Source organism: Symphalangus syndactylus, chromosome 10, assembly GCF_028878055.3.
Source record: "Symphalangus syndactylus isolate Jambi chromosome 10, NHGRI_mSymSyn1-v2.1_pri, whole genome shotgun sequence".
Lineage (NCBI taxonomy): Eukaryota > Metazoa > Chordata > Mammalia > Primates > Hylobatidae > Symphalangus > Symphalangus syndactylus.
The window spans coordinates 135,695,205-135,720,671 of NC_072432.2; the positions used below are offsets into that span (position 1 = coordinate 135,695,205).

The window sequence follows — 25,467 nt, forward strand, 5'->3', positions numbered from 1 at the left end:
CTGAGGACTACGCTTTGGAAGGCCTCGCAGTGCGTCTAGATCTGACAGCTGCTCTGCATAGGCCTGGCTCCAGGCTGAAGCAATAGTCGGTCAACGCAAAATCGTTCTCGCAAGTTCGGGAAGCAGAAGCCAGACAGGGAGACTGGGTAGGTGCGCGTTGCTACCGCCGCGGCGTTCGCTCCGGCTTCAGTGCACGGCCGAAGGAGGACGCCAGGGGGCAGCAGCGTCACGCTCGCCCGCCCAGGACGCGCTTCCGAACGCGCAAGCGCAGTAGGCCCAGTGCGTGCTGGCGTGGGGTGGCACGGGGCGCAGAGGCTTGGGCTGCAGGTAGGTGCTGGGGGAGGGGTAAGGGGGTGAGAGGGCGAAGGGGCGAGGGGGCGTGCAGCTGGGTTTCCCGGGGGGCCTGTACGTGGCCCGGCCCGCACCCCCTGCAGCCCCGGCCGCCTGCCCGCGGCCTGTCCGGAGGCTCCCTAGGAGGCGGCGCTGGGCCTGAGCGGCCGTGTCCACCGCGCCCAGCCCCCACCGCCGCGTCCACCCCTGCGCGGTAGCTGGACGTTAAAGAACCAGAGAAGGGCCGGGCGAGGTGGCTCCAGCCTGTAATCCCAGTGCTTTGGGAGGCCGAGGCGGAAGGGAGGATCGCGTGAGCTCAGGCGAGAGCAGCCTGGGCAACATGGCGGAACTTCTGTCTCTAAAAAAAACTTAGCTGGGCGCGGTGCGCCGCCTGTAGTCTCATCTACTCCGGAGGCTGAGGCGGGAGAATCGCTTGAACCCGGCGGGGGCGGAGGTTTCAGTGAGCCGAAATCGCGCCGCTGCACTTAAGCCTGGGGACAGAGTGAGAGGCTGTTTCTATTATTATTACTTTATTATTATTATTATTATTTGAGACGGAGTCTCGCTCTGTCGCCCAGGCTGGAGTGTAGTGTCGCGGTCTTGGTTCCTGGGATTACAGGCGTCCGCCACCACGCCCGGCTAATTTTTGTATTTTTATTGGAAACGGGGTTTCCCCATGTCGGTCAGGCTGGTCTCGAACGCCTGACCTCAGGTGATCCGCCCGCCTCGGCCTCCCAAAGTGCTGGGATTACAGGCGTGAGCTACTGGGTCCGACAGAGGCTGTCTCTGTTTAAAAAAACAAAAACCAGGCCGGGCGCAGTGGCTCACGCTTGTAATCCCAGCACTTTGGGAGGCCAAGGCGGGCGGATCACGAGGTCAGGAGATCGAGACCACGGTGAAACCCCGTCTCTACTAAAAAAATACAAAAAATTAGCCGGGCGTGGTGGCGGGCGCCTGTAGTCCCAGCTACTCGGAGAGGCTGAGGCAGGAGAATGGCGTGAACCCGGGAGGCGGAGCTTGCAGTGAGCCGAGACTGCGCCACTGCACTCCAGCCTGGGCGACAGAGCGAGACTCCGTCTCAAGAAGAAAAAAAAAAACACAACAAAAACCAAAACAAAACAAAGCAAAAAACAAAACCAGAAAGGACCAAGGACTCTGTGTCAGCTCTTTGCCTTTGGGTGTTTATTCTGCCCGAGGTCATTGTTGCCAGGAGGTGTTAAATGAATCATATTCTTCTCTTTTTTTAGAAAGCAGAATTTCGCTGTTTTGTTGCATAATCTTGTCTTTGCCACCCTTTGCCTTTACTATAGAACCTTAAGGCTAAATAAGCATTCAGAATATTTAAAATAATCCTCTTAATGTACCTTGTGCTTTATTGGCACAGTGGAATTCTACTCTAAATTGTATTAGATGACACTACTTTTTGTCTTCCCTAGTTGTAGAAAATATCTTGTAAGTCGGTAAAAACTAGTTTTGTCCCTTTGCTTTTCTTTTCTCTTTAAGCTGTAAATGTAGGGCAGTGGATCCCAAGCCTTTCTCTATCAATAAGCCTTCCTATCAGTGTCAGAAATGCTTTGCATTTCAATCGTGCCTGAATTTCTCCTGCCCAATCTGCCCCACCATCTTTATTCCTTAATGTGCAGGCTGTTTTCAGGACCAGTAAATTTCAGTGGTTTTTGCTTATTTCTGACACGAAAGTTCCTTCAGCCACACAGCCTCATGCTATGCTCTGGGCGGCCTACTCCAGAATATGCCTCTGAAACAAAAAAGCAAATCGGGGTTGAGGTGGGCTGAAGCCTTCTTTAAGAAACCGGCAGTCCCAGAGTCCCCCAGCCCAGCCCCTAGCTGACCACACTGGGTTTGATTTACTTCATTCAACTCCTGAGCATTGCGGTATTTAGGGGAAGAATGGGCTTGAGGCCAGAAAACTTGGCTCTTCTGTGTATAGTTTAGTGACCTTAGATATATTACTTCATCTCTGACTCAGTTGTCTTATCTGTGAAATGGGAATAACAACAATTATATCCACTTCACAGAATTGGTGTGAAGTTGACAGTGTATAAAAGTCAAATGAATTTTGGGGTATTTTTTTTTATTTGTTTTGGTTTGGTTTGATTTGGTTTCTTTTTGCTGAGAGAGGATTCAGAAGTGAATGTGAGGACTTACGGATATATAAAAGTTAGTGGGGCATATGAAATTTGGATTCAGCAAGAAATGCATTAAAGGTTTTCTGAGTAATGCTGAGGGTCCAACAGAGATTAGAAAATATGCATTTCTAGAGTCCCACAGAGTTTTGTAGCTGATGTTGGCAGCCTTTGAGTGGAAATGAAGAAGTGGACAGGGCAAGTTACATGGGAATGGTGAATGACAAGCAGATCTGGGTTGATGATGAAGCCTCTAGCCTCTTCACTTAAACAAATACCTTCTAAAACTCTGGCAAGAGGCTCAGCACTTTTACATTCGTAACTGTGTATTCTTCTCTTAAAGAATTACCACTCCTCGCCCCAACTTGTATAATCTTCAGGCCCCATAAAACCTGAATCCACTAGTGGCAAGGAAGGATTGGTGGGAGGTTAGGGGTAAGGAGGGTTGGAGGGTTGAAAGGGTTTATCACAGGGTTTGAGCTGGGAAACTTGGATTGGAGAAGGAGATGGCAGATGAGGGGCCTCAGAGGACAGGAGCCGTGAGGAGAGGAAGAGCGGATTCGGTGGAGCGAACACAGGAGAGGGAAAGCAGCCTGTGCGGCTAAGGCCATGAAGAGGGAGAGGCGCAGAGTGACCAGGCAGTTGGTTCGTCTTTGCCGAGTACCCGCTGTGTGTCAGGCACTGGGGTGCAGTGGTGAACAGGACAGGCAGGCAAGCCTCTTGGTGCTCAGCATCTAGAGGAAGCCGGGGCCTGGGTATCCCAGAAAGGGAGCCTTTGAGGACTGAGGAAAGCTCAGGGGCCAGAGAGTGGGGTGCAGGGAAGGTTTAGGGAAGCAGATAGGGGCTAGATTTCAGGAGGCCACATAAGAGTTTGGACTTGATCCTGTGGGCCGAATGGGGGGCTGTTGAATGTTAAGCAAGGTGGGATCAGATCCGTGCTTTAGAAAGCTCTCCCTGCATGGGCCGGACATGGTGGCTCATGCCTGTAATCCCAGCACTTTGGGAAGCCGAGGCAGGCGGATCACGAGGTCAGGAGATCGAGACCATCTCGACAACACAGTGAAACTCTGTCTCTAGTAAAATGCAAAAATTAGCTGGGCATGGTGGCACGTGCCTGTAATCCCAGCTACTGAGAAGGCTGAGGCAGGAGAATCCCTTTACCAAGGAAGTCAGAGGTTGCAGTGAGCTGAGATTGCGCTGTAGCACTCCAGCCTGGCAACAGAGTGAGACTCTGTCTCAAAAAAAAAGAAAAAAAAAAGAAAGCTGTCCCTGCATGTTATCAGAGAAACTTCCATGTATGCCTGGGGAGATGTATACACAGCTTGTCTCACTAGTTGTGGAAAAGTCAAACCAGTTGAAAATAGTGAACTGGAGTTTTGTGCATCTGCATGGATAAATCTCAGAAACAGAATGTTGAGCTTTTAAAAAAACTAGTTGCAGGAGGATAATACCAGCCCATCACTGTTCGTATAAAGCTTGAAAACATGTATGATTTATGGGCACATACTTGTGGTGAAAATAAAAAGCCTGTATGAGAAGGGGAGTTTGGTAGCCCATCCCTGTAGTCAGTCCCAGCTGCTTGGGAGGTGGAGGCAGGAGGATCACTTGAGTCTAGCCTGGGCAACATAGTGAGACTCCATGTCTTAAGTAGATAGGTAAGTAGGTAGGTAAATAGATAAGATCGATTAGATAGATAGATAGCATGAATAGGAATTATATACACCAGTGGTTTTCAGACTTTAGCATGCATCCAAATCACCTAGAGGATTTATTAAAACACAGATTTTCATTTCTGATTCAGTAGGTTTGGAGTGTGGACCCAAAAATTTGCATTTCTCCCAGGTTCCTGGGCGATGATGCCACAGGTCTGGGGACCACAGTTTGAGAATCTCTGATATCCACCAACTTGAAGATAGTGATCACTTCTTGGTGGGGGAGTAGAATTGGATGGGGAGGAGTCCAGAGGGGCTTCAACTCTATTTGTAATATTTAATTTCTGTAAAAAAAGATCTGAAAAAATGATGCAATGTGACTTGACAAAGCTGGATGAATGCTTATGATTTATTTTTTTTCTCTGTGTGTGAAACACTTAAAAAGGATCCTGTTTGCTGTGTAATCCTGAGAATGGACTGCAAGAGAGGAAAAACTGGGCATCTGCTTGGGAATCTATTGTGGAAACCCAGGTGAGAGGTGCTGCTGGCTCACGCAGCGGGGTGGAGGGGAAGGGCAGCAAGGAAGGAGAGATGCAAGCAGTTGTGAGGGAGGTTTTGGTGGGAGCATTGACTGCATGTGGTAATTGGTTGGTTTAGAGGTTAGGGGAGGAAGGAATCAAGTCACACATACCTGGTCTGTAACTTGAGTGGGTGGTTGGGTCATGAGCCCATCACAGAGGGAACCCTGGAGGAGGGGCATGCGGGGACTGGGGAGTTCTGCAGTGGACATCCTATACCTTGATAGGCCAGTGAGCGAAGCGTAGGAGAGACCTGGGCTGCAGTGCAGACTTAGAAAGCATCAGGGTTCAGATGGCTGCCGTGTCCCAGGTGTGGGTGAGGTTACCTGGGCCTTCGGCAGACCTGGAGGAATGCCGTCACCTAAGGCAGGGCTTGGCCAACCACAGCTTCTGCTTGTTTTTGCGTAGCCTGAGAGCTGGGAATGCTTTTTTCTTTTTAAATGTTAGGGGGAGACTTCAAGGAAGATATAATTCACAAACCATAACATTTGACATTTTAAATTGTACAATTGAGTGATATTTAGCATATTTACAAGGTTGTACAACCATCATCACTGTCTAATTCAAGAACATTTTAGCCAAAAAGAGACCCCATCCCCATCAGCAGCTATTCCACCCCCCGCCCCCCCAGCCTCTGAGAGCCACAAATCTATGTTCTGTGTCTGAATTTGCTGTTTCTGGACATTTCACGTAAATGGAATCTTACAGCATGTGGCCTTTTTGTCAGGCTTATTTCACTGAGCATGATGTTTCCAAGGTTCACCCATGTTGCAGCGTGAATTAGTGCTTTATTTTTTATTGCTGAATAATATTCCATTTATTGGATGTACCACATTTTGTCTATCCATTCATCTGCCAATGGACACTTGGCTTGTTTCCACTGTTTGGCAGTTGTGGATAATGCTTCCGTGAACATTCATGTATAAGTGTGTGTGTGAGTGTGTGTGTTTTCATAGGTACATACTGGGCAGTGGAGTTGTTGGGTCGTGTGATGACTGTGCCTAACCTTTTGAGGAGCGGCCAGACCGCTTTCCACAGTGGCTGCATTTTACTTTCTCGCCAGTGATGTTTGAGGATTCCAGTTTTTCCACATTCCCCTACACTTACGTTGTTACTGATTTTTGTATTATAGTCATCCTCATGGGTGTAAAATGCCATCTTGTCACACTTCTGGTCTGCATTTGCCTTGGTGACTGGTGAAGCTGGGCATCTTTCATGTGCCTGTTGGCCATCTGTGTATCTTCTTTGGAGAAATGTCTATTCAACTCCTTTGCCCATTTTAAAAATTTTATTTATTTATTTTTTTGAGACAGGGTCTCACTGTCACCCAGGCTGGAGTGCTGTGGCACGATCACAGCTCACTGCAGCCTTGGTCTCCTGGACTCAAATGATCCTCCCACCTCAGCCTCCTGGGTAGCTGGGCCTATAGGCACATGCCAACATGCCTGGCTAATTTTTAAATTTAGTTTTTGTAGACAGGAGGTCTTACTGTGTTGCCCTGGCTGGTCTGGAACTCCTAGGCTCAAGCGATCCGCCCGCCTCAGCCTCCCAAAGTGCCGGGATTACAAGTGTGAGCCACCAATGCCTGACCCTTTGCCCATTTTTAAATTGAGTTGTTTTTTGAATCTTTTGAGTTGTTCATCAGACATCCACATGGAGATGTCAAGGAAACAAGCCTTGAGTTCTGAGGAGAGGCTGGGAATGGAGTTTTACCTTTGGAAGTTGTCAGCAGGCAGCGATGAAAAGTCCTGAGTCTGGGTGAGCTCTCCCAGGGAGTGTGGCAGAGGCCTGAGCTCTGAGCTCTGGGGGACCCCACTAAGTGGACTCAGAGATGAGGAGCTGCCAGAGTGTAGTTTCCTGGAAACCAATTATATAAGGCGTTTAAGGAGGGAGTTATCAATCACGGTAGATGCTATTGATAGATCGAGGAAGACTGGGGCTGTGCCTTGACTGTTGTGTTTAGTGATGTGGAGGCCACCTGTGCTGACTGTGGTAAGGTCAGTTTGGGTGCAGTGGCAGTGAGCTGGAGGGAATGAGAGGGCAGAGCTGGGCGTGGGGTTTGCCTGAGCTGGGCTTGGGGCCAGTTTCATGGTAACACACAGTTCGTAGTAATAGGAGAGTGCAGGAACCTGGGGTGGGGCTTGGGAACTGGTGGAAATGCTGATTGCTTCTGTTTTTCTAGTAAAATAGGATGATCTCGTTAGATGATCAGCTGAGAGTGAAGGTGGGGGAACAGGTGGTACATGTTGGGAGAAGGAGAGTGTGAGCTTCCAGCCAGCCTAACGCCACTTGGGACACACCTGTCACTTTTATTGACTCACTGCGATAAGCGAGGCTGCACACTGGCGGGACTTGCATATCTCCATCAGAGGGACAGAGAATCATGTGAGATGGCACGGGGCAGAGTCCTTCTGGGCCTCTCTGACCTGGCCCGGTGCAGGGAGCTGGGGATGGAAGTGCCATGAGTGCTAATAGGGAGCAGGGGGTCAGAGGAACAGAGGATATGGGAATGGGTAGTGGAGCCAGGAGACACTGGAGCTTTGCCAATGGAGGCCTGGGCTGAGCAGGGCTCAGAGCATGTGGTGATGAGCCTTACGGCAGGTGAGGCTCAAGGCCCAGTGTGTGCTTAGGGAAGTGGGCAGCACAGCGGGTGAGGGACCCGTGGGTGTGTCACAGGGGTAGGGTGTTGAGGAAGTTCCAAAGCAAGCTAATAGGGGTTATGGCTGGAGAGAGGCCCAGTGTGTGCTAATGGGGGTAGGGTGGTAGAGGCACCAGGATGTATGCTAATAGGCCTCTGAGGCCTCTGTGTGGTGATGAGGGTGTGTATGGTGTTAGTGCCGTGTGTGTGTCTGTGGGGGCCTGCAGGGTAGGAGAGAATGGGGTGCTTATGGAGGGGAGGTGGTTGAAGGACTCGAGTGCTGTGTGTGCGCTTGTGGGGGTCGTGCCGTGGTGGGTGTGTGCATGTGCTAATAAAGATCTGGGTAGTTGGAGCCCGGTGCATGCTAATTGAGCAGAGCTGGAGGGACCTCCTGGAGGGATCTGATGGAGGGAGGACGGTGGGAGACCTGAGCCTGTGCTAGCAGGGATGAGAATTGTGGATCTCTGTGGGGCAGGGGGTGGTGGTGCGGGAAGGGTTTTGGTACTGTCAGAGGCCTGGTGCACTAAGAGTCAAGGTAGTGTGAGGTGCATGTGTGTCCCTGAGCACGAGGACACTCTAGGAAGGGGCAGCCGGATGATTTAAGGCGTTCTAGAGGCTGCTGCTGTGAGTTTAGAGCCATAGAGTCACTGAAGTGTGTGCCATTGCTGGGAGAGTCAGCAGTGTGAGGTCTGGAGTACGCTCAAGAGCGCCAGAACAGTGTGAGCTTGTGTGCTTGCGTCTGTGGAGTACTGGAATGTGTTGAGGTTCCAGGGAATACTGATGCAGGGTGTGTATAGGGCTGTGGAGGGGATAAAAATAAATTTAAAAGGCCAGGTGCAGTGGCTCATTCCTGTAATCCCCGCAATTTGGGAGACTGACGCAGGAGGATTGCTTGAGGCCAGGAGTTCAAGGCCAGCCTGGGCAACATCGTGAGACCCAGTCTCTACAAAAAAAATACAAAAATTAGCTGGATGTGGTGACGTGCACCTGTAGTCCCAGCTACTAAGGAGGCAGAGGTGGCAGGATTGCTTGAGTTTGAGGCTGCATTTGAGCTATGATTACACCACTGCACTCCAGCCCGAGTGACAGTCAGACCCTATGTCAAAAAAAAAAAAAAAAAAAAGAGGAAGAAAAGCATAGAATTTTGGAGATGAGTGAAGTTTAGGCAATTTTAAATGAAGTAGTGTTTTGATGGGCTCAAAGCCATGTAGAACTGAGTGTAAGGGGGCCAAGATCTAGTCTGGACTGCAAAGTCGTCCTCTTTCCTTGGAGACTACCAGGTTAACACATGGTATGATTATCTCCAGAAACTCCTTATCTGATGGTCTGCCCTGTTTGGGAACTGAGGTTGCTTCTCTGTGTCAGAGTGACTTTGATCTTCCAGAAAGGAGTGGGGTGTTTTATTCCAACTGATAAGACTTCAAACTGCAAAATTTCTGGTAGTCTGTGATTGTAGAGAACAGAATTTCTAAATAGTAAAAAAGGCGTCTTCATCCATAGGGGATTTTTGACACTTTATGGCTGCAGTGTGTTCTTAGGAGAAATGCCGTTTCCTGTTAACTTTGTGGTTCATTGACATCTTGTCCCAGCTCTGTAAATGGGAGTGGATTTTGTTTTCTCAAGGAGGAGGTAGGAACAAGCTTCCTGTCCTGGATTTTTCATGGCTGGCTCCTCTCAGGCCTCTGGTCACAGTGTGAAGGTCACCTCCTCAGAGAGGTCTCCTGGGATGCTTCCTCCAGGGAGTTCCTACACAGTTACTCTCTATCTTTGAAGCCCCATCACAGGATGATGATAGACCTATTTGTTTACTTGTTTATTGTCTGTCTTCCCCACTAGACTTTCCCCTAAGCTCCCGCAGGATAGAAACCATGCTGGTGTAATTCACTGTGTGTGTGTCTCCAGCACCCACTGCAGGGCTGGGCACATAGAAGCTGCTCAGGACGTGTTGCGGGAACGAGCAGCCGGAAGTCAGTGATGGAGGTGAAGAGAGCAGACTGGGACAGAGAGACTCTGATGGGCTTCCCCACGGTGCTGCTCTGTCGTGGGGCTTGAGAACCTGAGGAAACCTAGACTTGAGGCAGGGGGAGGGCCCTGGGAAAGTTGGACTGTTTGGACTATGGCGATTTGTCTGGGTACATAGCTGCAGTTTCTGTTTACACACTTCCTGTTTGGTACTTTGTGGCAGGGTGTTTCCAGACCAGTCCCTGGGCACCAACTAGAGTATGGACTGACCAGGTACCTGGATGGAGACCTAAGCTGGAGAAGGAGATGCGCTTGGGAGGTAACCTTGCATGTCACAGCTGTTTCTGACCCAGTTCTGTCCCAGTGCCCCAGCATTCCAGGGCTGTTTAGCTGGCTCCCACTGGCATGGCCACATCCACTGTTAAAGTCTCCATATACTTCCATTCTGCTCCATTCTGCTTCCGTAAATCACCTCTGCCATCCAGGGTCCTACTTCAGGCCTCTCCGCAGCCAGGCCCCTCCACCATGGCCTTGCACGGCTCCAGCGGTAGAGCCCACACATTATCAGTGGTTATTTATCGCTGGTATGACATCTGAGTGGTCATCTCTCCAATCTCATCGCTGTTATTCTAGCTCATGTACTTGTCAGCTCCTGTCCGTGGTCATAACCAGGGCTTCTTAACTGGTCTCCCAGCCTCAGTCTCTTTCACCCCAAATCTACCTTTCATAACTGCTGAAGAGTAGCTTTTATTTCTTAAAACTGTTTAGGGGATTCTGAGTACCTCCCAGGGAGCAGGACAGCTGCTTAGCTGGGTTCGAGAGAGGCCCTCAGCTTCCCAGCCTCCACCTGCTACCCTAAGCAGCCTCCTTCTGCTGTCCTTTGTCCACCCTCTGTCCCTGTCCCACCAGTTGACTAATACATTTTGCTTTCATTTTACTGAATATTCATGAGCATCTATTCAACGCATGCTACTGTGAGTCGGACAGAGTCAGACACAAACACCTCCCACCTAACCTAATCTAGAGGAACCCGCATTTTAGTTTGTAATAAAAAGTAATGATTATGGAAACAGCTAACATTGGGCATTTGGGATAAGCCTGGTGTTCGATACCTGCTTTAATCCCCACAGTAATGCTGCAGCTTACAGGACTCTTGAGTAGAAGAGGCATCAAAACACATTTTTGGAAATGAAAGGAAATGAAAGCTGACTGTCATAACTTCTGTTTCATTGTGTATTTTAGGAAATTGCAGAGGCCGTCAACATGGAAAAGCAGCCCCAGAACAGCAGGAGAGGGCTTGTCCCCCGAGAGGTGCCGCCAGCTGTTGGGCTGCTGCTGATCATGGCCCTGATGAATACTCTGCTCTACCTCTGCCTCGACCGCTTTTTCATTGCTCCTCAACAATCCATTGTGGACCCCAGACACTGTCCCTATGGTCACTTCAGGATAGGACAGATGAAAAACTGCTCACCTTGGCTGTCCTGCGAGGAGCTGAGAACAGAAGTGAGACAGCTGAAGCTTGTTGGGGAAGGAGCTGTGAAGAGAGTGAGTCCGGGTTCATTTCTGATTGCCGTCATCATGTTACTTTGCTTAACACAGTGTCCTCCAGCTCCATCCATGCTGGCATGAATTACAGAATTTCATCCTTTGTTACTGCTAAAGTGTACTCCATTGCGTATGTGCACCACATTTGCTTTGGTTGATTCTGTATCTTGGCAATCGTGAATAGTGCTGCAGTAGGCGTAGGTTTCAGCCCTTGGGGAAGCAGTGTGGCATCCAGTGTTAGGAGCCCTGTTGGCTCTACGTTTTTATTGTTGAGCTCAATAATCTTACATCTGGCACTTTCATCTTTTTTTTTTTTTTTTTTTTTTTGAGAGTCTCACTCTGTCACCCAGGCTGGAGTGCAGTGGCGCCATCTTGGTGCACTGCAACCTCCACCTCCTGGGTTCAAGCGATTCTCGTGACTCAGCCTCCTGAGTAGCTGGGACTATGGGCATATGCCACCACGCCTGGCTAATGTTTTTATTTTTAGTAGAGATGGGGTTTCACCATGTTGGCCAGGCTGGTCTTGAACTCCTGACCTTAAGTGATCTACCTGCCTCGGCCTCCCAGTCGGACTTTATCTTAATAAGTAATCCAAGGCAGGAAAAAGGTCAAATACATAAAGGAGTGCCATAGTGATAGAAAACTAGAAACAAAACTTTTAGAATAGTTCATGAAATGATGGTCCATACACTTGACGGAATATTCTGCAGCTGTTGTGTAGTTAGGAACCCCAAGAGACAACACGAAGAAAACCTTCACTTATGATGATAAGTGAAGAAAACAAGATACAAAGTTGTATAATTGACTTTTCAACTGTGAAATTACGTATATATGTAGATAAATACAAAAATGGCCAGGTGCAGTGGCTTATATATGTAATCCCAGCACTTTGGGAGGCGGAGGTGGGCGGATCACTTGAGCACAGGAGTTCCAGACCAACCTGGGCAACATGGCAAAACCCAGTTTCTACAGAAATACAAAAATTAGCCTGGCATAATGGCGTGCGCTACTTGGGAAGCTGAGGTGGGAGAATCTCTTGAGCCAGAGGAGTTTGAGGCTACAGTGAGCCATGATCTTGCCACTGCATTCCAGCCTGAGTGACAGAGCAAGATCCTGTCTCCAAAGGAAAAAAAGAAAAATATGAAAATGATAGAAATTGTGCTAGGGTGAAAGGGGGATTATGGACAATTTCTTTTCCTGTTTTTCAAACTCTATGATGGTATTATACTGATTTTTAACAATTTATTTTTAATTGGCACATATTAATTATCCATATTTATGGGGTACATAGTGATGTTTCCATACCTACTTAAAATGTGTAGTTACCTGATCAGGGCATATCTGCCATCTCAAACATGTATCACTTCTTTTGGTTGGGAACATTCAATATCTTCTCTTCTGGCTATTTGAAAGTGTATAATATATTGTTAACTATAGTCATCCTATGGTGCTATGAAACACTAGAACTTGCTTCTCCTATTTAGCTGTAATTTTGTATCCTTTAACAAATCTCTCCCTATCCTTGCGTTTGCTCTACCCTTCCCAGCCTCTAGAAACCTGTTATGCTTTTTACTTCTTTGAGTAAGCTTTTTTAAACTTCTGCATATGAATGAGAACTTGTAGTGTTTAACTTTCTGTTCCTAGTTTATTTCACTTAACATAATGTCCTCCAGTTCCATTCATGTTGCCATAAATGACAGATTTCCTTCTTTTTTATGGCTGAATAGTATTCTATTTTGTATATATACCACATTTTCTTTATCCATTCATCTGCTGAAGGACACAGGTTGATTCTATATCTTGGCTATTGTGATTACTGCTGCTATAAACGTCGGTATGCACATATCTCTTTTTTTGTTGTTGTTTTTTGAGACGGAGTTTCCCTCTTGTTGCCTAGGCTGGAGTGCAATGACGCAGTCTCGACTCACTACAACCTCTACTTCTGGGTTCAAGCAATTCTCCTGCCTCAGCCTCCTGAGTAGCTGGAGTTACAGGCATGTGCCACCATGCCCGGCTAATTTTATATTTTTAGTAGAGATGGGGTTTCTCCATGTTGGCCAGGCTGGTCTTGAACTCCTGACCTCGTGATCTGCCCACCTCAGCCTCCCAAAGTGCTGGGATTACAGGCGTGAGCCACTTAGCCTGGCCGCACATATCTCTTTGATATATTGATTTCCTTTCCTTTGGATATATACCCAGTAGTGGAATTGCTGGATCATATGGTAGTTCTGTTTGTAATTTTTTGAGGAACCTCCATACTGTTTTCCATAATGGCTGTACTAATTTACATTCTCACTAACAGTGTATGAGTTCCCATTTCTCTGCATCCTCACCAGCATTTGTTATTTTTTGTCTTTTTGATAATGGCCATCCTAACTGGGGTGAGATGGTATCTCATTGTGATTTTGGTTTGCATTTTCCTGATGATTAGTAACATTGAGCATTTTTTCCACATTTATTGGCCACTTGTATGTCTTCTTTCGAGAATGTCAGTTTAGATCATTTGCCCATTTTTTGATCATATTGTTATTTTTTTCTGTTGAGATGTTTGAGTTCCTTGGATACTGATCCCTTGTCAGATGAATAGCTTGCAAATATTTTCTCCCATTCTGTAGTTTGTCTCTTAACTCTGTTTGTTTCCTTTGCTGGGAAGAAGGTTTTTGGTTTGTTATAATCCCATTGGTTTATTTTTGCCTTTTTTTTTTTTTTTTTTTTTTTTTTTTTTTGACCAAGTCTTGCTCTATTGCCCAGGCTGGAGTGCAGTGGCACGATCTTGGCTCACCGCAACCTCTACCTCCCAGGTTCAAGAGATTCTTGTGCCTCAGCCTCCTTAGTAGCTGGGATTACAGGCGCCCACCACCACGCTTGTATTTTTAGTAAAGATGGGGTTTCACCATGTTGGCCAGGCTGGTCTTGAACTCTTGACCTCACGTGATCCCCCCTCCTTGGCCTCCCAAAATGCTGGGGTTACAGGCATGAGCCACTGGGCCCAGCACTCAGTTATAATTTCGTGAAGGCGGTTTCAATCCCTCCCTTTGGGGTTTCATAGCATCTTATTCTTAAGGTGTGGGCTGTGAAGATGGGAAAAGACCGTTGATCACTCTAGCTTCTTCATGCTGACAGGGGGCATAGTTGGGGTCGGAGTTGACCCTAAGGTGAGAGGAGTAGAACTGCTTTGCAGCTGTCTGAGTATATTCATGCAGGCTGGGGCTGTGGTTCCAAGGCTTTCGTGACAAAGGCAGTAGTATCTTTATGGTTTTAGTACAGCATTTAAACAGACAGTCTACTATAAGGTAAATAATGAGTTTTAGGATAAGGAGTGCAATTTCCAGTTTTAAAAGTAAAGGTTTGAAAGCATTAGTCTGGGAACTTACAGTCTTCAAAAATATTAGGATTTAGTCTAAATTGAAGAAAAAAAAACTAACAACATGTGTACCATAGTTTTTGGAACATAATTTTTCTCTCTTTAGTCCTTATTTTTATTAAAACAAATCATGATAGGACTGATTTGTGCACAAAATAAACTTTAATTTTATTATACTGGGCCTGATTATTTGCGTAAAGCGCATCAATAATACTTTTTTTTTTTTTTTTTTTTTTTTTTTTTTTTTTTGAGATGGAGCCTTGCTCTGTCGCCCAGGCTGGAGTGCAGTGGCGTGATCTCAGCTCACTGCAACCTCCGCCTCCCGGTTCAAGCAGTTTTCCTGCCTCAGCCTCCTGAGTAGCTGGGATTACAGGTGTGTGCCACCACACCAGGCTAATTTTTGTATTTTTAGTGGAGACAGGGTTTCACCATGTTGGTCAGGCTGGTCTCGAACTCCTGACTTCGTGATCTGCCCGCCTTGGTCTCCCAAAGTGCTGGGATTACAGGCATGAACTTGTAATCACCTGGCAAGAATACTTTTTTTTTTTTTGGTAGAGATGGAGTCTTGCTCTGTCACCCAGGCTGGATTGTAGTGGTGTGATTGTGGCTCACTGCAACCTCTGCCTCCTGGGTTCAAGCAATTCTCCTGCCTCAGCCTCTCGAGTAGCTGGGGCTACAGGCGCACGTCGCCATGCCTGGCTGATTTCTTTTGTATTTTAGTAAAGACGGGGTTTCGCTGTGTTGCCCAGGCTGGTCTTGAACTCCTGAGCTCAGGCAGTCTGCCTGCCTTGGCCTCTCAAAGTGCTAGGATTACAGGCATGAGCCTCCGCGCCTGGCTAGAATAATTATTTTTTACATAGGGTTTTTAAATTGCCTTTGCTGGAACTCTGTTCCATAAGGAATCTCAAATAAGACTTTTTAAGGCTGAGTCCAGCCATAGGTTTGTACCTTCAAATACTTATGAGTTGGGTAAGTTCCTCTCCTCTTGATGTCCCTAGATAACTTGGGGCTCCTGGGCCTGTCAGAAAGTGACGTTCTATACTTACCATGGGTCAGGAACCCTGTACAGGGACTGTGTAGACAGAGTATGAGCCCAGTTTTCCCAAGGGCTTTTACTGGCTTTATAAGTCAAGTTTGATTCCATAAAGGAAAGCATGCCATTCTAGTCAAACCCTTGGTAAAATACAGTGTCCTGTTACAAAAGAAAACAGATTCTTGTTGTATTTATGCAAATAACTATATTGCCATAAATTAAGAATGCTCACAAATAGTTTTTAAATTCTGGAGAAATCAGGTAGAAACAAATATGTGCCAAATTTTATTCACAGGAGTGTACTTTACTCAGTTGCTACAAGCTGTAAATAGCTTAAAAGAAGTTTCCTTGACTCTGGAAAAGCAAAGAATCAGCAGCATTTTAAACAAAAAGGTTACTTCAGACTTTTATTAGTTTAGTCCATGCATTTAACTTCTGTTCGATATTTATGAACATTTCAGCTTTCCATGAGAGTTCTAAAAGTTTTTTTCCTTTATTCTAACGTCATAATCTCCAAAGTTATCAGAAACTTGCATTCAAGAGCACATATCAAAGTTTTATAGCTGATTATAAAACCATCTTCTAAAGAGGACCAAATTAAAACAGCAATTGTCTGTGGATGAGAAAAACATTTTAGGGAAGCCACAAAGACATAGTTGACAAGTAAATTTGCTAACTCTGTGGCACACAATAATTCAACACAACAGTTATTACTGATGACATATACTGAGGCATATCAGAATTATAGGAATTTTATACAGTTTTACAGCACATAACTTTATATCACAAATTTATATGAATCTAACCCAAAGAAAGTTAAACACCATTTTCTATTTGACAGTGTTTCCTGCATGATTTTAATACATTAAATAAGCTGAATATGTCTTTTGTACTTTAGGGGACTTAATTTTTTAAAAATTTTATTTTAACATAGAGCTTGATTTTGAAAGGTTTGTTAAATACCAAACGTTTAAAACATTGGATATTATAAGATGGAGTCTTAGGTTTCCATAAGTCCTTCATTTAGCCAAAATAACTCAAACATTTTAAAAAGGAAAAACCATTATTCTGATATAGAGGAGACTCAGCTTTCCAAACAAGACCCAATGAAGATAGCATGAGGCTGATTGCCTCCTCTCTCTCCCTTCCCCCTTTTTTCTTTTGTAGTTTACTTAAAAGGTAAATAAAAACCTTTCATTATCTTTTAATATTACATAAAAATCCTTTTTAAAAGAGAAAACCAAATTTTATGTTTCCATTAGTGTATTTTTAATGTTAAAGCCAGTTTTAATTACATTTTATAAATCTGTCCAGTTTTAATTAGTTTGACCATAAGGTAAAATTTTTTTTTTTTTTTTTTCCGAGATGCAGTCACTCTCTGTTGCCCAGGCTGGAGTTCAATGGCACGGTCTTGGCTCACTGCAACCTCCGCCTCCCGGGTTCAAGCAGTTTTCCTGCCTCAGCCTCCTGAGTAGCTGGGATTACAGGTGTGTGCCACCACACCCGGCTAATTTTTGTATTTTTAGTAGAGACAGGGTTTCACTATGTTGGCCAGGTTGATCTCGAACTCTTGACCTCTTGATCTGCCTGCCTCAGCCTCCCAAAGTGTTGGTATTACAGGTGTGAGCCACTGCACCTGGCCTGCCATAAGGTAAGATTTTTATGAATCTTTTATAACCCTTTACAATTTTTTTTCTTAGAACAAAACTGTTTTAAGAAAACTCTGTTGTGCTTTTATTCCAATGTCCAATTTATGGAAAAGCTGAATAATGTGACTTAAACTTTAGCCAATAAGTTCACACACAGAATCTCTTACAATTAAGTTTTTATAACCCTTTCACAACTTGTTCAAACCTTTAGACTTTTCCTATCTCATTTATCATTTAAAACAGTCCTTTAACCCTCTAAACTTAGGCAAGAAATCCACATTCCCATGCCTTCTCATAATCTTTTACCAAAAGTACATTTTACTTCCCTTACATGCCTTGCGTATAGAACTGTTTCTTCAGTAGTCACAAATACATGATACACTGTTGTTTTTTTTGAGATGGAGTCTCGCTCTGTCGCCCAGGCTGGAGTGCAGTGGCGCAATCTCGGCTCACTGCAAGCTCCGCCTCCCGGGTTCACGCCATTCTCCTGCCTCAGCCTCTCCGAGTAGCTGGGACTACAGGCGCCCGCCACCACGCCCGGCTAATTTTTTGTATTTTTTAGTAGAGACGGGTTTCACTGTGTTAGCCAGGATGGCCTCGATCTCCTGACCTCGTGATCCGCCCTCCTCGGCCTCCCAAAGTGCTGGGATTACAAGCGTGAGCCACCGCGCCCAGCCTCATGATACACTGTTAACTTAGCAACTTTTACTTTTGGTGAAAAGCCTGGTGAGTAAGCAATTTCAGTTATGTACCAGGAGTGGAGCCTAGGACACCAGAAGGTCTTACTGTTTCCAGTGTAGCTAGGGAGTGTGGCTAACTCCACATGTCTCAGGCCTTACCTAGCTATAAAGCAGGCAAGTTGTACAGTAAGAGTCATAGTGGCATTTTATGAAGCATTGAAGAGGCCTAACAACCTTTGAATTGTAAACATTACTTGCATAAATTGCTTTTTCATGAATACATTCACGACTTACAGAGACCATCTACAACATGCCTGGACTTTCTGACTTTTCCTAAACATCCCTCTTTTTAAACAGTTATTTTACTTTAGGACCAGATTTTACCATACAGGATCTTTTCTTATATAAAATTTCTTGACTGGGCGTGGTGGCTCACGCCTATGCTCCCAGCACTTTGGCAGGCCGAGGCAGACGGATCACCTGAGGTCAGGAGTTAAGAGGCCAGCCAACATGGTAAAACCCCGTCGCTATTAGAAATACTAACGTTAGCTGGGCATGGTGCTGGATGCATATATTCCCAGCTACTCGGGAGGCTGAGGCAGGAGAGTTGCTTGAAGCCGGGAGGTGGAGGTTGCAGTGAGCCAACATCGCACCATTGCACTCCAGCATGGGGTATGAGAGTGAGCATCTGTCTAAAAAAAAAAAAAAGTCTTTGGGGTGAAGCCAAGATGGCCAAATAGGAACAGCTCCAGTCTGTAGCTCCCAGTGTGAACGACGCAGAAGATGGGTGATTTCTGCATTCCCAACTGAGGTACCGGCTTCATTTCACTGGGGAGTGCCGGACAGTGGGTGCAGGACAGTGGGGGCAGCGCACCGTGCATGAGCCGAAGTAGGGCGAGGCATCGCCTCATCCGGGAAGCGCAAGGGGTCAAGGAATTCCCTTTCCTAGTCAAAGAAAGGGTGACAGATGGCACCTGGAAAATCGGGTCACTCCCACCCTAATACTGTGCTTTTCCGACGAGCTTAACAAACAGCACACCAGGAGATTATATCCCGCACTTGGCTTGGAGGGTCCTACACCCATGGAGCCTCGCTCATTGCTAGCACAGCAGTCTGAGATTGAACTGCAAGGTGCCAGCGAGGCTGGGGGAGGGGCGCCCGCCATTGCTCAGGCTTGAGTAGGTAAACAAAGCAGCCGGGAAGCTCGAACTGGGTGGAGGCCACCACAGCTCAAGGAGGCCTGCCTGCCTCTGTAGGCACCACCTCTGGGGGCAGGGCACAGACAAACAAAAGACAGCAATAATCTCTGCAGACTTAAATGTCCCTGTCTGACAGCTTTGAAGAGAGTTGTGGTTCTCCCAGCACGCAGCTTGAGATCTGAGAACGGGCAGACAACCTCCTCAAGTGGGTCCCTGACCCCCGAGTAGCCTGAGAGGCATCCCCCAGTAGGGGCAGACTGACACCTCACATGGCCGGGTACTCCTCTGAGACAAGACTTCCAGAGGAACGATCAGGCAGCAGCATTTGTGGTTCACCAATATCCACTGTTCTGCAGCCACTGCTGCTGATACCCAGGCAAACAGGGTCTGGAGTGGACCTCCAGTAAACTCCAAGAGACCTGCAGCTGAGGGTCCTGACTGTTAGAAGGAAAACTAACAAACAGAAAGGACATCCACACCAAAAACCCATCTGTACGTCACCATCATCAAAGACCAAAGGTAGATAAAACCACAAGGATGGGGAAAAAACAGAGCAGAAAAAATGGAAACTCTAAAAATCAGAGCGCCTCTCCTCCTCCAAAGGAACGCAGCCCCTCACCAGCAGTGGAACAAAGCTGGACGGAGAATGACTTTGACTAGTTGAAAGAGGAAGGCTTCAGAAGATCAAACTACTCTGAGCTAAAGGAGGAAGTTCAAACCATGGCAAAGAAGTTAAAAACTTTGAAAAAAAATTAGACAAATGGATAACTAGAATAACCAATGCAGAGAAGTCCTTAAAGGACCTGATGGAGCTGAAAACCATGGCATGAGAACTACGCGACGAATGCACAAGCCTCAGTAACCGATGCGACCAACTGGAAGAAAGGGTATCAGCGATGGAAGACGAAATGAATGAAATGAAGCGTGAAGAGAAGTTTAGAGAAAAAAGAATAAAAAGAAATGAACAAAGCCTCCAAGAAATATGGGACTATGTGAAAAGACCAAATCTACGTCTAATTGGTGTACCTGAAAGTGATGGGGAGAATGGAACCAAGTTGGAAAACACTCTGCAAGATATTATCCAGGAGAACGTTCCCAATCTAGCAAGGCAGGCGAACATTCAAATTCAGGAAATACAGAGAACGCCACAAAGATACTCCTCGAGAAGAGCAACTCCAAGACACATAATTGTCAGATTCACCAAAGTTGAAATGAAGGAAACAATGTTAAGGGCAGCCAGAGAGAAAGGTGGGGTTACCCACAAAGGGAAGCCCATCAGACTAACAGCTGATGTCTCGGCAGAAACTCTACAAGCCAGAAGAGAGTGGGGGCCGATATTCAGCATTCTTAAGGAAAAGAATTTTCAACCCAGAATTTCATATCCAGCCAAACTAAGCTTCATAAGTGAGGGAGAAATAAAATCCTTTACAGACAAGCAAATGCTGAGAGATTTTGTCACCACCAGGCGTGCCCTAAAAGAGCTCCTGAAGGAAGCACTAAACATGGAAAGGAACAACTGGTACCAGCTACTGCAAAGCATGCCAAATTGTGAAGACCATCAAGGCTAGGAAGAAACTGCATCAACTAATGAGCAAAATAACCAGCTAACATCATAGTGACAGGATCAAATTCACACATGACAATACTAACCTCAAATGTACGTGGGCTAAATGCTCCAATTAAAAGGCACAGACTGGCAAATTGGATAAAGAGTCAAGACCCATCAGTGTGCTGTATTGAGGACACCCATCTCACATGCAGAGACACACATAGGCTCAAAATAAAGGGATGGAGGAAGATCTACCAAACAAATGGAAAACAAAAAAAGGCAGGGGTTGCAATCCTAGTCTCGGATAAAACAGACTTTAAACCAACAAAGATCAAAAGAGACAAGGCCATTACATAATGGTAAAGGGATCAATTCAACAAGAAGAGCTAACTATCCTAAATATATATGCACCCAGTACAGGAGCACCCAGATTCATAGAGCAAGTCCTTAGAGACCTACAAAGAGACTTAGACTCCCACACAATAATAATGGGAGACTTTAACACCCCACTGTCAACATTAGTCAGATCAACGAGACAGAAAGTTACCAAGGATATCCAGGAATTGAACTCAGCTCTGCACCAAGCAGACCTAATAGACATCTACAGAACTCTCCACCCCAAATCAACAGAATATACATTCTTGTCAGCATCACACCACACCTATTCCAAAATTGACCACATAGTTGGAAGTAAAGCACTCCTCAGCAAATGTAAAAGAACAGAAATGATAACAAACTGTCTCTCAGACCACAGTGCAATCAAACTAGAACTCAGGATTAAGAAACTCACTCAAAACCGCTCAACTACATGGAAACTGAACAACCCGCTCCTGAGTGACTACTGGGTACATAACGAAATGAAGGCAGAAATAAAGATGTTCTTGGAAACCAACGAGAACAAAGACACAACATACCAGAATCTCTGGGACACATTCAAAGCAGTGTGTAGAGGGAAATTTGTAGCACTAAATGCCCACAAGAGAAGGCAGGAAAGATCTAAAATTGACACCCTAATATCACCATTAAAAGAACTAGAGAAGCAAGAGCAAACACATTCAAAAGCTAGCAGAAGGCAAGAAATAACTAAGATCAGAGCAGAATTGAAGGAAATAGAGACACAAAAAACCCTTCAAAAAATCAATGAACCCAGGAGCTGGCTTTTTGAAATGATCAATAAATTTGATAGACCGCTAGCAAGACTAATAAAGAAGAAAAGAGAGAAGAATCAAATAGACGCAATAAAAAATGACAAAGGGGATATCACCACTGATCCCACAGAAATACAAACTACCATCAGAGAATACTATAAACACCTCTACACAAATAAACTAGAAAATCTAGAAGAAATGGATAAATTCCTCAACACATACACTCTCCCAAGACTAAACCAGGAAGAAGTTGAATCTCTGAATAGACCAATAATAGGCTCTGAAATTGAGGCAATAATTAATAGCTTACCAACAAAAAAAGTCCAGGGCCAGATAGATTCACAGCCGAATTCTACCAGAGGTACAAGGAGGAGCTGGTACCATTCCTTCTGAAACTACTCCAGTCAATAGAAAAAGAGGGAATCCTCCCTAACTCATTTTATGAGGCCAGCATCATCCTGATACCAAAGCCTGGCACAGACACAACAAAAAAAAGACAATTTTAGATCAATATCCTTGATGAACATTGATGCAAAAATCCTCAATAAAATACTGGCAAACTGAATCCAGCAACATTTCAAAAAGCATATCCACCATGATCAAGTGGGCTTCATCCCTGGGATGCAAGGCTGGTTCAACATACGCAAATCAATAAATGTAATCCAGCATATAAACAGAACCAGAGACAAAAACCACGTGATTATCTCAATAGATGCAGAAAAGGCCTTTGACAAAATTCAACAACCCATCATGCTAAAAACTCTCAATAAATTAGGTATGGATGGGACATATCTCAAAATAATAAGAGCTATCTATGACAAACCCACAGCCAGTATCATACTGAATGGACAAAAACTAGAAGCATTCCCTTTGAAAACTGGCAGAAGACAGGGATGCCCTCTCACCACTCCTATTCAACATAGTGTTGGAAGTTCTGGCCAGGGCAATCAGGCAGGAGAAGGAAATAAAGGGCATTCAATTGGGAAAAGAGGAAGTCAAATTGTCCGTGTTTGCCGATGACATGATTGTATATCTAGAAAACCCCATTGTCTCAGCCCAAAATCTCCTTAAGCTGTTAGGAAACTTCAGCAAAGTCTCAGGATACAAAATCAATGTGCAAAAATCACAAGCATTCTTATACACCAATAACAGACAAACAGAGCCAAATCATGAGTGAACTCCCATTCACAATTGCTTCAAAGAGAATAAAATACCTAGGAATCCAACTTACAAGGGATGTGAAGGACCTCTTCAAGGAGAACTAGAAACCACTGTTCAATGAAATAAAAGAGGACACAAACAAATGGAAGAATATTCCATGTTCATGGGTAGGAAGGATCAATATCGTGAAAATGGCCATACTGCCCAAGGGAATTTATAGATTCAATGCCATCCCCATCAAGCTACCAATGACTTTCTTCAGAGAATTGGAAAAAACTACCTTAAAGTTCATATGGAGCCAAAAAAGAGCCCGCATTGCCAAGTCCATCCTAAGCCAGAAGAACAAAGCTGGAGGCATCACGCTACCTGACTTCAAACTATACTACAAGGCTACAGTAACCAAAACAGCATGGTACTGGTACCAAAAGACAGATATGGACCAATGGAACAGATCAGAGCCCTCAGAAAGAATGCCATATATCTACAACTAATCTGATCTTTGACAAACCCGACAAAAACAAGCAATGGGGAAAAGATTCCCTGTTTAATAAATGGTGCTGGGAAAACTGGCTAGCCATATGTAGAAAGCTGAAACTGGATCCCTTCCTTACACCTTATACAAAAATTAATTCAAGATGGATTAAAGACTTACATGCTAGACCTAAAACCATAAAAACCCTAGAAGAAAAGCTAGGCAATACCATTCAGGACATAGGCATGGGCAAGGACTTCATGTCTAAAACACCAAAAGCAATGGCAACAAAAGCCAAAACTGACAAATGGGATCTAATTAAACTAAAGAGCTTCTGCACAGCAAAAGAAACTACCATCAGAGTGAACAGGCAACCTACAGAATGGGAGAAAATTTTTACAACCTACCCATCTGACAAAGGGCTAATATCCAGATTGTACAATGAACTCAAACAAATTTACAAGAAGAAAGCAACCCCATCAGAAAGTGGGCGAAGGATATGAACAGACATTTCTCAAAAGAAGACATTTATGCAGCCTAAAAACACATGAAAAAATGCTCATCATCACTGGCCATCAGAGAAATGCAAATCAAAAGCACAATGGGATAACCATCTCACACCAGTTAGAATGGTGATCATTAAAAAGTCAGGAAACAACAGGTGCTGGAGAGGATGTAGAGAAATAGGAACACTTTTACACTGTTGGTGGGACTGTAAACTAGCTCAGGCATTGTGGAAGTCGGTGTGGCGATTCCTCAGGGATCTAGAACTAGAAATACCATTTGACCCATCCATCCCATTACTGGGTATATACCCAAAGGATTATAAATCATGCTGCTATAAAGACACATGCACACGTATGTTTATTGCAGCACTATTCACAATAGCAAAGACTTGGAACCAACCCAAATGTCCAACAATGATAGACTGGATTAAGAAAATGTAGCACATATACACCATGGAATACTATGCAGCCATAAAAAAGGATGAGTTCATGTCCTTTGTAGGGACATGGATGAAGCTGGAAACCATCATTCTCAGCAAACTATCGCAAGGACAAAAAGCAAACACTGCATATTCTCACTCATAGATGGGAATTGAACAATGAGAACTCATGGACACAGGAAGGGGAACATCACACTCCGGGGCCTGTTGTGGGGTGGGTGGAGGGGGGAGGGATAGTATTAGGAGATATATCTAATGCTAAATGAGGAGTTAATGGGTGCAGCACACCAACATGGCACATGTATACATATGTAACAAACCTGCACATTGTACACATGTACCCTAAAACTTAAAGTATTAAAAAAAAGAAAGTATAACCTTTTTTTTTTTTTTTTTTTTTTTTTTTTTGCATAGCTAGGGGCTGTGGCTAATTCCACATGTCCCCAGGGCTTATCTAGAATCTGGTGGCTTCAAGGTAGGTAAATAGAACAATTTTCAAAAGTCAAAGAAGCCGCTTATGACCTTAAAGCTTGTATGTTGATTTTTGTATCCTGCAACTTACTGAATTTACTTTTTTCAATTCTAAGAGTTTTTTGGTAGAGTCGTCATTTTTTTTTTTCTGTATCAGATCGTATCATCTGCAAACAGGAATAGTTTGATTTCTTCCTTACCAATTTGAATGCCCTTTATTTCTTTCTCTTGCCTAATTGCTCTGGCTAGAACTTCCAATGCTATGTTGAATACGGGTGGTGAGAGTTGTCATCCTTTTTCCATTTGCTAGAGGAAAAGCTGGAGCTTTTCCCTATTCAGTACGATGTTAGCTGCACATTTGTCATATGTGACCTTTATTGGGTTATGGTACATTCCTTCTGTACCTAATTTGTTTGGGGTATCTTATCATGAAGGGATGTTGAATTTTATCAAACGCTTTTTTCTGCATCTACTGAGATGTTTGTATGGTTTTTGTCCTTCATTCTCTTGATGTGTTACATTTACTGATTTGCGTGTATTGAGCCATCCCTGCATCCCTGAGGTGAATCCTACTTGATTATGGCGTATGTTCTTTTTGATGTGCTGTTGGATTCAGTTCACTAGTATTTTGTTGAGGATTTTTGCATATATATTCATTAGGAATATTGGTCTGTTGTTTCTTTTTTTATTGTGTCTATCTGGTTTTGGTGTCAGAGTTATGCTGGCCTTGTAGAATGAGTTTAGAAGAATTCCCTCTCCTTCAATATTTTGGAATAGTTTGAGAATAATTGGTATGAGTTCTTCCTTAAAAGTTCAGTAGAATTCAGCTGTGAAGCCATCTAGTCCTGCAGTTTTGTTTGTTAGGAGACTTTTATTACTGATTCAATCTCATTACTCATTGTTGGTCTTTTCAGGCCTTCTCTTTCTTCTGGGTAGTGTGTATGTG

At 44.8% G+C, this 25,467-nt stretch overlaps 1 protein-coding gene across 12 annotated transcripts in view; it reads left to right on the forward strand.

Annotated features, from left to right (window-relative positions):
- POMK (protein O-mannose kinase) overlaps positions 1-25,467 on the forward strand; it is a 55,733-nt gene continuing 30,266 nt past the window's right edge. For 4 of the 12 annotated variants that reach the window (XR_010113966.1, XR_010113968.1, XR_010113967.1 and 1 more), the window contains exons 1-4: positions 273-327; positions 4,572-4,657; positions 9,528-9,623; positions 10,547-10,849. Coding sequence is in view for 7 of the 12 variants with exons in the window: in XM_063610983.1 (XP_063467053.1) it covers positions 10,568-10,849 (282 nt within the window). In the remaining 5 variants the exon portion in view is untranslated. Of the gene's footprint in view, positions 147-254; positions 328-676; positions 833-4,571; positions 4,658-9,527; positions 9,624-10,546; positions 10,850-25,467 lie in introns of those variants that run through there. The other 8 variants (XR_010113969.1, XR_010113970.1, XM_063610986.1 and 5 more) reach the window with 5 other exon arrangements.